The following is a 12,880-nucleotide window of genomic DNA, read 5'->3' on the forward strand; positions in this document are numbered from 1 at the left end:
TACCCACTCATCTGCTAATGGAAACTGGTCATCTTCATCTTTTGGCTGTTGTGAATAATGAAGCATGTTAGAGTCCCGCTTTCGCTTCCTTTGGGTCTATACCCAGAAGTGGGATTGCTTGATCATATGGTAATTTTGTTTAACTTTTTTGAGGAACTCTTTTCCACAGCAGCTACACCAGGGCTCCAATTTCTCCGCATGCTCCCTAATGATAGTTATATTTTTAAATCATTTATTTTTCAATTACACTTGACATTTTTATATTAGTTTCAGGTGTACACCCCAGTGATTAGCCATTACATAACTTACTACGTAATCATCTCAATAAATGTTGCACCATCTGACATCATACATAGTTATTAGATTATTGGCTGTATTCCCTATGCTGTTCTTTACATACCCATGACTATTCTGTAATAACCAATTTGTACTTTTTAATCCCTTCACCTTTTTCACTCATCTGCCCCACCCCCCTCCCATCTGGCAACTGTCAAAATGTTCTCTGTATTTATTAGTCTATTTCTGTTCTGCTTGTTTTTCAGATTTCATTCTTGGTAGATAGGTATTTATTGTCATTTTATTGCTCATATTTTAATCTTTTTTCCTTTCTTCTTAAAGATGATCCTATAACATTTCATATACTACTGGTTCTGTCCATACCAGTCAGGGTACCCAACACATGAGAGAACAGCCTTCAGATGACTCTAGTCTCAGACATCACCTAATTGTGACTGAATGAGGGACCCAAATTGAGAGCAACTGAGCCTGTCTCCAAACCTGAGAGAGATAATATACCATTTAAAGCCATTAAGTTTAGAAGTGGTTTATGATGTACCAATAACCAGAGCAGTAGCAAAAATGTTCTTAAAGCAACTGATAAGATTTTCACCTGGGATACTTTTATTTGGGAACTTTTCTGTGTTGTGACCCATTTAATCACAAATCTTTGAAGGCAAAGGCATATTTTGATTTAATCTCTGTGATTCTACCTTTCTCATGTGCTTCGATATTAAATACTCAGGACCGACAATAAATGCTAAATTTAATATGGTTACCTCAATGCTAATATATATGTATATATGAAAGCTTATATACATCTTTTCAACGTTGTAAGGAGATATGTGTATACTAGTTTTTAATGTCTTGGTGCTAAGTTCACTTTTGAATTACTTAGCTGATTATTTTAATGTAACTAGAATCACTCTCCACACTGCTACTACCATTTCACATAACACTGAAGATGCCATATTTCAATAATGTTTAGGGAGGGGAGGGAAAAGGGTGAGTTGTAAGGGTCTACAAGGCAGGAAAAGGGCATTTATTATCCAAATAGAATGCTAACAATAATACTTTATATTGTTAAACAAAGTAAATACTCTACCACCGGTTCTTGCTGTACAGTCTGTGGGGAGGCTGGTCATACCAACTTGATAATTCTAACAGGAGGAGCCATGGTTAACTGTCACCCCTAAGAACTCTGGGCAGTCAGTTGACAAACATTAAGTACCAGCCTGTATCAAAACAAAAACTATCATGGGTCCTAGAAAAAAAACACAAAGAATATTCCTGAGTTACACTAAATCAGTGGTATAATCTTTAAATTGATAGGACACTATGTCAAGAGGCAAAGGCCAGTGGATGAATACTATTACACAGTTATTAAATGCGTGTCTGTCATGGTTTAAAGGAGAAAACAAACTCATGAATTTTTATACAAGTCTTTATTTACAACTTGTTTAACAACTGTACACTTTTTGCAGCCTTGAAAACATTTTTGTACTCGAATGGGAAAATATAATTTGACCAAATCTTAACTTTATTCTTCATATACATATAATATATGCATACATATAAACATATACATATAATACCATAACAAGTTGGCAGTCATAAAATTAAAATGAGTAAGTGATATCAAAAGGAAATACAATATAAGATTTCAAAGAAATTGAAAATCTTGTGGTTTCTTGGACTTTATATTTTTGTTACTTTAGTAAAACTTTCTTACTGAGGTTCTCTACCAACTTACTTGCCTCGGAAAAACAGTGAGAAAATCCACCAATCTAATACACAGTAAATGGCTGGTAAACTTGGTAAATGTGGAAAAATGCTTGGATACCAATGCTGCTAAATTTGTATTGACTCCACTTGTAAAGTGAGAAATTTAGAGTCCTATGTGGATTTCATTTTTGGATTATAATGACAAAGAATGAAATGTGAAATTATCAACTGTCAACCAGAAATAAGAATATACCTAGCAATATACTTTTTGCAAAGGCTAAACTTCGGTGGATAACTACAGTGTCAAATGTGAACTAACAACTATTCACAGATCAAATACTTAAGACATGAGTATAAGGCTTTAGAGCTGGGACTGTAATCGATCCGATTCCAAGTCTAATGAACTAAGCTGTTTTCCAGCTCATCTGAAAAGTTAAAAAAATACTGTAGGGGGGAAAAAACCTCTTTCTATCCCCAAATCTTTGATAGAACTTATTAATCAAAATAAGGCAAATTATTAGATATGTTTGAATTTTACCATTCATTATACAACCAAAAACTGGGAGTTATAAGTAGTGGGGCAATTATCAAAACATGAACATGGCAAAACAAGATAAACCTGAAAATTATTCTTCTGAGTACAAAGCATTCTGAATTACAAATAACCAGTAAACAGCATAGTTAGTGACAGCAATGACATTTTAGTGCATCTGAAGTTTAACTAAGGCTATTAAAAAACAAAAGGCTACCACTGAAAGATTAGAAGGCCTCAAATCACTGACTGGTATTTATGTACAGTCATTTCTTGTATTTATACTAAAATGCTATTTCTTACTTCAAGCATATTGAAAATTTCCCTTAATAAGAGTCTCTGCAGAATACATTAAATTAGGCCCCCAAGAAAATACAAAACTCAAATTACACTGTTTACTTATCTCAGCCTGAATGACAATGAGTTTCATCATCCTTTGCTTAGAATTTGATACTACTGGAGCAAGTCTGTTGCTTGATAAAAAATTTTTTAAAAGGAAGAGAAAAACATCATGAATTCCTAACAGGGTAGTTTAACTACATTACTAACTGAATTAAAAAGAATTATGATTAGTCTCCTATTTTCATTAAAAAACTCAACAATGCATTTGTACAGATCTTTCAATTATGTTAAATGCTTTAGTAATAGGCCAAGTAAATTAATAAATATTAAAAAATGTTTCATTCACTAAGTCACTGGAATTAAATGTTTGCTTTATACATTGAATTTAACTTGATTCATTAACCAAATTGTTAAGAGCAAGAAACTGAAGAAAGCCTAAGAAATTATTTGGGTATGATGTACCTTTAAGCTGGAAGATAATCAAATATGATCTTAGGGACAGAAAAAAAACTGTTAGCAACTTTTATTAGCTTTATATAGATATGAATGTAACCAAACAGAAGAATATGGTGTTACCAATTTTTACTTGTAAATAAATAAAGCATTCAGTTTCCGCTCAGTGTTATAAACTATCATCAATATTAAAAGCACTACATAAAAAATCCCTAGATACTAAGTTATGATTCATGAAATGATTTCATTATATCACTTGAAAAGTAAAGTGCTGAGAATGTGTTTAAAATATATATATTGAAAATTAGTTTCAAAGAATGGGGTTTTGATTTTTGCATGGTCTCTAAAAGGGCTGGTATTAATTTTATTAAGAAAAATAGCTTTATTCAACTACTGCAGTCAAACCCAAGAATTGTCATACATTGATTGAATACCTTTATTCTGTCTTTATTTTCCCTTTGGGCATTATAGCACTGACAAAAACCATTTTCTACAGTGATGAAAATGTTCTAAATCTGTTTTGTCCAATATGCTAACCACTTTCCATGTGTGGTTACTGAAGTACTTAAGGTATGGCTAGGTGACGGGGGAACCAAATTTATTATTTATTTTTAATTTTGTCACATGTGTCTAGCAGCTAATGAATGGGGCAATACAAGTCTAAAATCTACTCTTTTCTAGATTAATAAGAAGCCAATAAATAATAAAGCCAATGAGAAGAGAAACTACCCATTCAACAACTAATTAGTAGATATCAAAAACATGTTGTGTTCTCCCGAGCGCGCGTGTGCACGTGTGTAACTTTTTACTTTGGGAGGACAAAGTAACTCTCCTCTCAAAGGTCAGAGTCTAGACCTCCTTTTCCATGTTGCTCCCTTCTAGGACCTGCCTAAGCAAAGCCCATCTGTAGGGAAGGGGACACTGCAGAAGAAAAAGGCTACAGAAACTTTTCACGCTATAAAAACATTTCTCTCATCTGGAAACACAAAATGACACAAAACTCTTAAGAGAATGTTATGAGCAAATCTCCCTATTCTTTGGCAATAATATGTGGCAATGCTTATGTAACAACAAATATTTTGGTACTTTTTGACTACAATTTGAATACTGTTACATTCAAGTTACAAATGGCAGAGTCCTAAATCCTAAAAACATCTTACTAAGCCAAAAACTTTGCTGTATTTGAATTCAAGAAAATGACCAAGTTTATAAAGCATATCTGTTATAAGAGAACTAGGAATATTTCTGTACTATTCTGCCATCTTTAGGGTCTGCCTTTTCCTGTCACCCCACCCCCCAACCACTTTCAGAGTCTCTGACTTAGTAGCTCATGGAACCTGACTGACTTTGGGTATATGATAAAGAAACTATGACTGTTAAGGACAGTTTGTAGGTTTGCATTTTAGGAGACAGGAAAATCAAAGGTAAGAACATCTTCTGATTCACCAGAAGATTGTTAACGTTTTATTACTGCCAACTCCGGAAAACAAAGTTTCAAGGGTGTTGCATGTAAGAGAACTTGGTTTCATGAGTTATTAATGTATAAAAGAGTTTGATTAATGTGAAATATAAAGTGTAATTCATGCTTAGTAGCCCCAACCCAACTTCAAATAGATTTCCAGACTTAGACTTAGAACTTCAAATCTGACTTTAAAAATTTCAGGAAGAGTACAAAGCCCACTGATTGGGCAATCTCTTACATTTTTTAAAATAAGGAAAAGAACCCCACTGAAAAGATAAATAGAACATGCCACAGAAAGTTAAAGAAAATAATTATCTAATATTAGTAAAGTGCTGTGAATCTTGCAGTGAAGTATAAATAATACATAAATGATTAGAAGTAACAGTAAATAATATTAAGACACTCATTTCTAATAGTGACATATATAAAATAAACACATGGTAGAATGTATATACAGTAATCACTGACCATAGGTTGACAATTACACCAAGAATAAATGCGAGTCCCTTCTATTAATTTCACAATATGGTTGCTAAACGAATTATTTTCTTTTGTCAATTTAGAAATCTCTAAAGTGATAATGCCAGCTCAGAAGTCTCCCACATACATCATTAAAGCTTCAGCAAGATTTGGTAGTTTTCTTTTTCTCACTTTGAGATTGTTTTTCTCATGACATTTAATTTTTCCTTTAAGCTCTGGGTGGAAAGAATTCAGGATATTTGATAGCCCCAGGGCCTAAAATTTTGAGCATGGATACCTTCTCTGATGACTTCATCTTCAGACCCTAATCTAATTCAGAGCCTGGTGAAAATGTACCAGGTACATAAGGGCTCTCCTTGAACACATATATTTTTTAATGTGTATTTTTGCCTTCACTTTAAACAAAAATTTCAGTGAGGCTACTATGTATAATTAAGGGGGACTAAAATTGAGCCTATGGTTTGTAAACTGGATAAAGCAGCAAATCTATATAACTGTTAGGAAGTCAGTAGTGATTTTCAGATTTCTCCTCATCTCATCGAACCACAGTATTCTTAATGACCTCAAATCACTACCTTAGCTTTAGTAATGGGTTAACAGTTTCAAAATGGAAACAGGTGCTTTCCCCTCCAATGATAGCATACACAGTTAATACAGAGTGCCCAGTTAATGCCCAATAAAGGGAAGGATAATTAGAAAATAAATTATACTGTTGTCTACTCTTTTTTTATTGAACAATCACATAATAAAGTCAAAAAATTTTGTGTAAACTACTATTTTAGGAACATTTGTTAAGACAGTATAAGTTTTGATTGTACTAATACTTCAGTCTGCCAGGAAATGTTCTACAACTACATCGTTTTTATCCCAATAATCCACTTTACTGTCTAGGAATGAATTTGCTTTAACAGCAGTTCTGTTACTTTTTCCGATTGCCATGTTCACTTATATAAGGTGTACAAACTTCTCTGACAGAATATTGTTCGAAAATGTTAGAAAAACATTTTCCGAATGCAGTATTTCAGAAAAATCCTGAAAAGAGACATAATGTAATTGCTGACAGATAATCGTTAGAAAACATTTATAGGTCCTCCACAATTGCCATAACTCATAAACTTGCCATAACTAGGTTCAGGCCTCTCGTTTTTCAATAACTAATGTCCCTTCTCTATCATTTTAAGTGCAATGTAAAAAATCCAAGTGTATTTAAAGATAATGTTAAATATACATTTCTTAAGTTTTTATATTAAAAACATAGGACATGTGAATTGGATTGCTAAAAGGCTTTTCGGAAACAAAATAATCAGCACAGACTTCCCAAGAACATAACCAGCAATGTGAAGGAGATGATGTCATCACATCGGTGCCGTCCTTCATTTCATAAAAAGGAAGCTAAATACTGATGCCTCCGTGATGGAAGGGAAAGGGAAGGGGCAGAAATTAGCTGTGTTAGTAACAAGTTATTTCATGTTTTTTTAGGCTTCTGAGAAATGAATAACATTTACTGCAAAACTTTAGACCCTAAAATTATTGTGCTAAAATTAGACAATAAAACCATTTAAAAGTTTCAATAAATGGAACTACACCAATTATTATTTAAATATGCTTTATAGAAAGTAAAAAAGTCAATGACAGATACATTGAGAATAGCCTTCCTCATATAAAAACTTCATGATATAAAGTATTAAAATCGTTATAGTTACAAAGAATATGCTCTGAAACTGCTTTCTAAACATAATGAAACTGGGTTGTACAATTACTGGAATAAGCTGCCAAGTTGACAGTGGGAACTATAGGAAGAGAGATGATCATTATTAAATGGAAAACCCTTTTAACTTATAAAAAGGGAAAAATAAAAAACATGCTAAAATAATTTTCGAAGCTCCTGGTGTCACCTTTTAATTTTGTTGAGTGCGGTCCTTCCTCCTACTTTGGGATATTGCACAGGCTTCACTGTAAGAAGTACAAAGCCGCATCGGTCATTTCCACAGCCGTTTCTAAGGAAAGGGGCCCTTACGAGGCTAACAAGTCAAAATACCCTTCCACAGTTTAATGAAGAGAAAACAAAAAACACTTTGTCTTAATGTTATTTTGCCCTTGGCAAAGGCAAGATGCCAGGTGCTTGGCTCTCACTGTAGGGTCGCAGATGTTCTGATCTACGTATCTGTGAACTAGGTGGGTTTGTACTGGCTGTGGGTTGTGGAAGCTTTTTCAGATAAATCTCACACGTTCCAACTAAGGATAACTGTAGCAGCCCTGGAGTCTGAGAGCTGGACAACTGGAGATTAAATGCAGAGTTAAGACAACTTCAAAAATTTAGATTTTTGTTTCAGGATAATTCTTACACTGGGATGAAGATTTTCAAGTTTTTAACATGGTTATTATCTTTAAAAGATGAATGCTTATCTGAGTGCAAGAAACACTAAAAAACATTTCGTATCATTAGTTAACAAGACTGGACAAAACTGTTATTGAAAAGGAGATGTGAGAAAAGTAGTGCATAAATAAAATGTCTTTTCTTCAACTTAGCTTTCACTTACAAATTATTGCTGATCTATTTGGACAGCATGAATTTTCATGGCTTTGTGAAAACTAATGAAATATATAGGCATATGTCTCTGGCTGGATAAGATTTAGCTTAATTTTGTACAATTGAGCTTTTACTATATAAACAAAACAATAAAACCTCAACAAAACATTTCCTTTTATAATCTAAGTATCCCATTGAGCTAATTTTACCGGGCTAGGGCTATCAATATTGATCAATTTCGGAACATGGGTCCTTTATTTAGGGACTTCTTTTTCTTGGTTATTAACAAGTAATTCGACAAATTATAAAAAGATATGAATGAAATTTTGAAAGTTCTTTTAAGTACAAATGTATTATTTCTCTTTCTAGATGTGGTAAACTACAATATGTGCTGGATTTTTTTTCCCCATTACAAACTCTAATACCCACTTGCAGAACATAAATGTTATATGCTTTCCTATTCCTTAGTTATTTATTTTGTATTTTCTTACCCTGGTTAGAAGGAAAACATCAGATGAGCTTTTTGTTTACAAGAATTCGGCCGCTAGGCTGATGGATCACCTCCATCTAACGCAGCAGCCCTCTACTTCACTCCTGAAGCCAGGGCTAGCTTCACTGTCCGAGCGAACTGTGTCACGAAGAGACCGTAACTAAGGGGTTTGTGAAAATATAGCACAGCCTAGCTCACATCTCAATAAAGCACCTAATGTCTTTTACTTTCCAGACAGACCATGCATCATCACAAACATCCTAGGAAATTATTAATCATTACAGCAGAAAGAGAAATTTCATAAATCCTGCCCAAAGCTGGACAAGAGAAACAGGGTTATCATTGTTACAGCTAAGTTTTATTCCTGCTTTTTTAAAAAATATCCTAGAATGTTAGTAATATAATTTCTTCTATGTAATGAAAGTAATATACTAAACTTTAAAGGTACAGTAGAGAGAAAGTTATGAAGGTAAAATACCAAAATAATAGCATGCAACATATGCTGAAGAAAAATAAGGAAAACAGCCTTCCAAAAGGTTGGCACCTTTCCAGCCCGTTTAGAGAAGTGTATCTGAGCTGACAGGTGGGTTGGAGACCACAACAGGGGCAGTAACTATTCAAGAAGTAAAGTTAAAACCTCTCATTTTATGGGATACAATCCTTTTAATAAATAGCTCATAGACTCTTTTATGTTCACCTGCCTTATTCTAGGGGTATAATTTCCCAATTCTTTTAATTTTACCAAGGTTAGTGTTCACACTCTGTTTTAAAACAGTTGGACCCTAATCTACATGTAAAAAGAGGGCTGGGAGTAAAAACTACCCTAAATAGTTTTTGATCTTTTATTGTCAAAACTTTCTATGTTTATTTAGGTCTGCTTAGCCTCCTGAAGCCCCACAATGCAATTTACTCTCGTGATTCTCTCCATTATTACTAATACTTCCTGCTTTATGGTCATTTCAGGCAGAAGCATTCACACTGCGCTTAGATTTCTGTTCTTAATGTAAAAATTAGCACAATGCATGAAGTCATTTCTGTGCACATTCTAATGCTTTCTTCAAGTATGATTTCTGAGGACAAATGAAAATGCTACTCATTTTTAGGCCAATTTTCTTATAAAAATGGAATAATTTAAAATCAAACATTTGAATATAGTCTCTGAACATTCTCAGTTACATTTAGCTTGATTTAAAGTTACTAATTTGCATTTAATATCCAGATCTAAATGAAACCTGAACTTCTAAACAGCAAGTGCATGAAATAAAATCCTCATATTAGGTGACCTATCTAAAAACAAACACAATGTTATCTAAAAAACAAAGACAAACAAAAAATTGATCTAATTTAAATAATGTTTTGCTTTTTAAAAAATGGGCTATCTGGTGCAAGAAAAAGTCTGGAGGGGAACTTAAATATAATTGGGGACCAAATAAATCAATATGTAAAGTCAGGCAGAGGCATTTCATTTTCAAATAAATGATATTTTACATTTACATAGCACCTTATATAGTCAAAGTGCTTTACAATCATTATTACTTGACAACCATTCATCAATGGAAATAAACATGGTTTACAATCAATCAACATATCTAAGCATTTTGATGCAACCAAATACCTAAGAGAATCTGTTCAGTAGCAAATTCTTGGACTAATACATAGAATTAAGAAAAAATGTAAAGGAGATCTATCACAACATCACATATAAGAAGTCACTTATTGATCTTAATGACTGACATGAAGATGTTATGTATTTGGAAATATTGAGAAAAAGAAGTGTTTATATTAGGGAATAAGTAAAACAATGAGATACAAGTCAACAAGGAAGTTGACCCAAAAGTACTGCTACCTATTACTTGTAAGCAGATGAAAAATAGGTCTCTTAAGATGTGGAGGCCAATTGAAACTTTGTATCAGCGACACTGCCAGAATTTGATCCTCAGTTACTGCGCTATTCCAAAACAAGAAAAAAATAAATGCACTGCCTGATTTTTTCTTCTTTAATTTTCTTTCTAATAACCTAACCAATGCATTCATTTCCGCCAACAACAAGATAGCAGGAAATAATAAAATTCTATGTATTTATGTTTTAAAAATAGTTTCCAAATCCTCGAACAAATTTAATTTCCTATAAAACAATGTGAAAATTATTTTTTCCCTCTAAATAATTCTATTAGGTGCCTTAGGTAAGATCTGATTAGCACCTCTGCCACTGTATTTATGTCTTTGCAAAAAGTGCACTTGCCAACGATTCATTTTATATAGTAAATATGCAAGTTATTTGAAGTGCATTTGGAAAACAATTGAAAACATACGTTAATACATCATATAAAGATTAATTCCCTTTAAACAAAGACATTCTTGTAAAGCATGGTAACACAGAGGCACAATAAAGAATATAAATTGTATATCAATTATTGGCAGAAAATCTAATTCATTACAAAGCCTACACCACTGGGAAAAGGACATTTCCATACAAAGAAAAGTACTATACTATTACACAACACTTTTAACTGGGCATTTAAAAATTTTTTTTTTTTTGGCACATTAAAAGAAACTGAAAGGACTACAAAAGGAACAAGAAACTAAAACATTATAGATACAGAGAAAAAGTCCTCAAATGAGAGACAACTAAGGAACATAACACAGAGAAAAAAAAATTAACTGGTTGAATTTCCTGAAATGGTGTTACGTATAACAGAAGTATGTTTGAATGCAGGGTGTTTTTCGTTCTAATAGCAAGACGTGTCTACCTTGCTGTGGCTGGCTGAACATGGCCCGGGTAAGATCTTCTTGTGCTGGTTGCTTGTCTTTGCCTAGCCAGAAATGACTGCCCTGAACCTGTACTAGCAAGTCTATCTTCCGCCGCCTTTTTATGCAGAGTCATTCCCTATATCACACAGAAAAAAAAGTAATCAATGAAAAAATAGTGGAACATACTCTCACAACAGACAATTTCAGCATGCAGATTTTGTTACATTGCATCATAAGGCACAATTAGGAAGGTTAATTCTGCTCATTATAGATTAAAATTTTATCAACATTTCAATTCCAACAATTAGGTACAAATCTGCCTTTGGAAAAATTAAGGCTTAATTTTCTGAATTGACAGTAACCAAAACAACAGATAATAGAGACGGCTTTTTGGAATACAGTACCCATCCTCAATCATACATACTTCCCTTTCAGATCAAAGTATGAAGTGATTTTCCAAGGGGAAAAAAGTGCACTTGATTGGTAGCAGGTGATTCACAAGCGGTTGTGGAAATCACAGGGCATATTTAGAATGGAAAACCACAAATACACTCACTGTTTCTTAAGGCAGAAAGGCACACTAGGTATATACATACCACCATGCTGGTTTTCTTCACTTCAGGTGGACTTGTATTCTCAAATAAACTAAGAAAAGTTCCTGACAGCCCAAAACAGAGGGCCCAAGAGGGAGCAGGGGGTCTTTCTTGAAGACAGGAGGATGGCCTACTAGCTTAGAAGGGAAAGGAGCCATAATTGCAGGGCCCAGAGCACCTTAAGGTGGGGGGAGGAAGTGGGGCGCACTCTAAATACGGAGGAATAACCACAATGACCAGCCTATCAGGAGAGCAGGAAAAAGGTGGTTTTGGTACTCATTTAATAAGCCCTTGCCAGACAAGGCTGTTGCGTAGTGGCTGTTTAATCTCACCGGTAACTGGATACAAGTCAACTGATGGGAGATAGAGGAAGGCAACAAGGAAGAAATGAGCAAATCGGGAGCCAGGAGGAGAGTCCAGCAGTTAGCCAAGCTATGTGAAAAGCCACACAGCCTTCCCAGAATGCACTGGACAAAATGGCACAGAAAACGGAAGACTAATACATAAGTCTTCCTATCACTAGTTAGCTTCCAGGAAACACACTGGTCATGGCTTTGCATTTTTAATAGGATTGAAGTCTATCATATATACCTAAATACATGAACACATTCCTCCATTCTGCCTATAAGAAAATCCAGCCCCGACCGGTGTGGCTCAGTAGACTGAGCTCCAGCCTGCGAACTGAAAGGTCACCAGTTCGATTCCCAGTCAAGGCACATGCCTGGGTTGTGGGCCAGGTCCCCAGGTGGGGGCATGTGATAGGCAGCCAATAGATGTAAATATCTTTCGCACATCGATGTTTCTCTCCCTCTCTGGGGGGTGGGCAGGGCAGGGCAGAGTAATGGGAGAAAAAGGGGGACAACTGTAATTGAGCAACAATAAAAGAAAAAAAGAAAGAAAATCCAAAATAGGTTTTTCACTCAATTTTTTCACTCAAAACATCAAAGCATTGAAGGATTTGAATAAAATTGGCAATATCTATTGCTAATGTTTATTTATTTGGCTATACATATTAACAATTATATTTTATTTAAAATATAATATTTTCTAAAAATATTTTTTAAATAAAAATAAAATATATATTTTTTCACTTTCACATTCCAAGCGACTTATTCAAATTCTTCATACACTTTCAAGACCTCAGTATCCAGCACAAGGCTGTTCTCTGAGACACTGAATACCTTTTCCCAGCACTTGTCATCTTCACTCCATTTCAGGCGAATGACACGCAGAACTTTCTGAGTGT

General features: G+C 34.1%; 1 protein-coding gene across 2 annotated transcripts in view; it reads right to left on the reverse strand.

The window, feature by feature from the left end:
- Positions 1-1,706: 1,706 nt before the first annotated feature.
- Positions 1,707-12,880, reverse strand: part of HOOK3 (hook microtubule tethering protein 3) — an 87,301-nt gene continuing 76,127 nt past the window's right edge. For both annotated transcript variants that reach the window (XM_054565936.1, XM_054565935.1), the window contains one exon: positions 1,707-11,177. In XM_054565936.1, the coding sequence (XP_054421911.1) occupies positions 11,037-11,177 (141 nt within the window). In that variant the 3' untranslated portion in view covers positions 1,707-11,036. The remainder of the gene's footprint in view (positions 11,178-12,880) is intronic.

Source organism: Pteronotus mesoamericanus, unplaced genomic scaffold (assembly GCF_021234165.1).
Source record: "Pteronotus mesoamericanus isolate MK-2021 breed Mesoamerican mustached bat unplaced genomic scaffold, CSHL_Meso_final contig_169, whole genome shotgun sequence".
Lineage (NCBI taxonomy): Eukaryota > Metazoa > Chordata > Mammalia > Chiroptera > Mormoopidae > Pteronotus > Pteronotus mesoamericanus.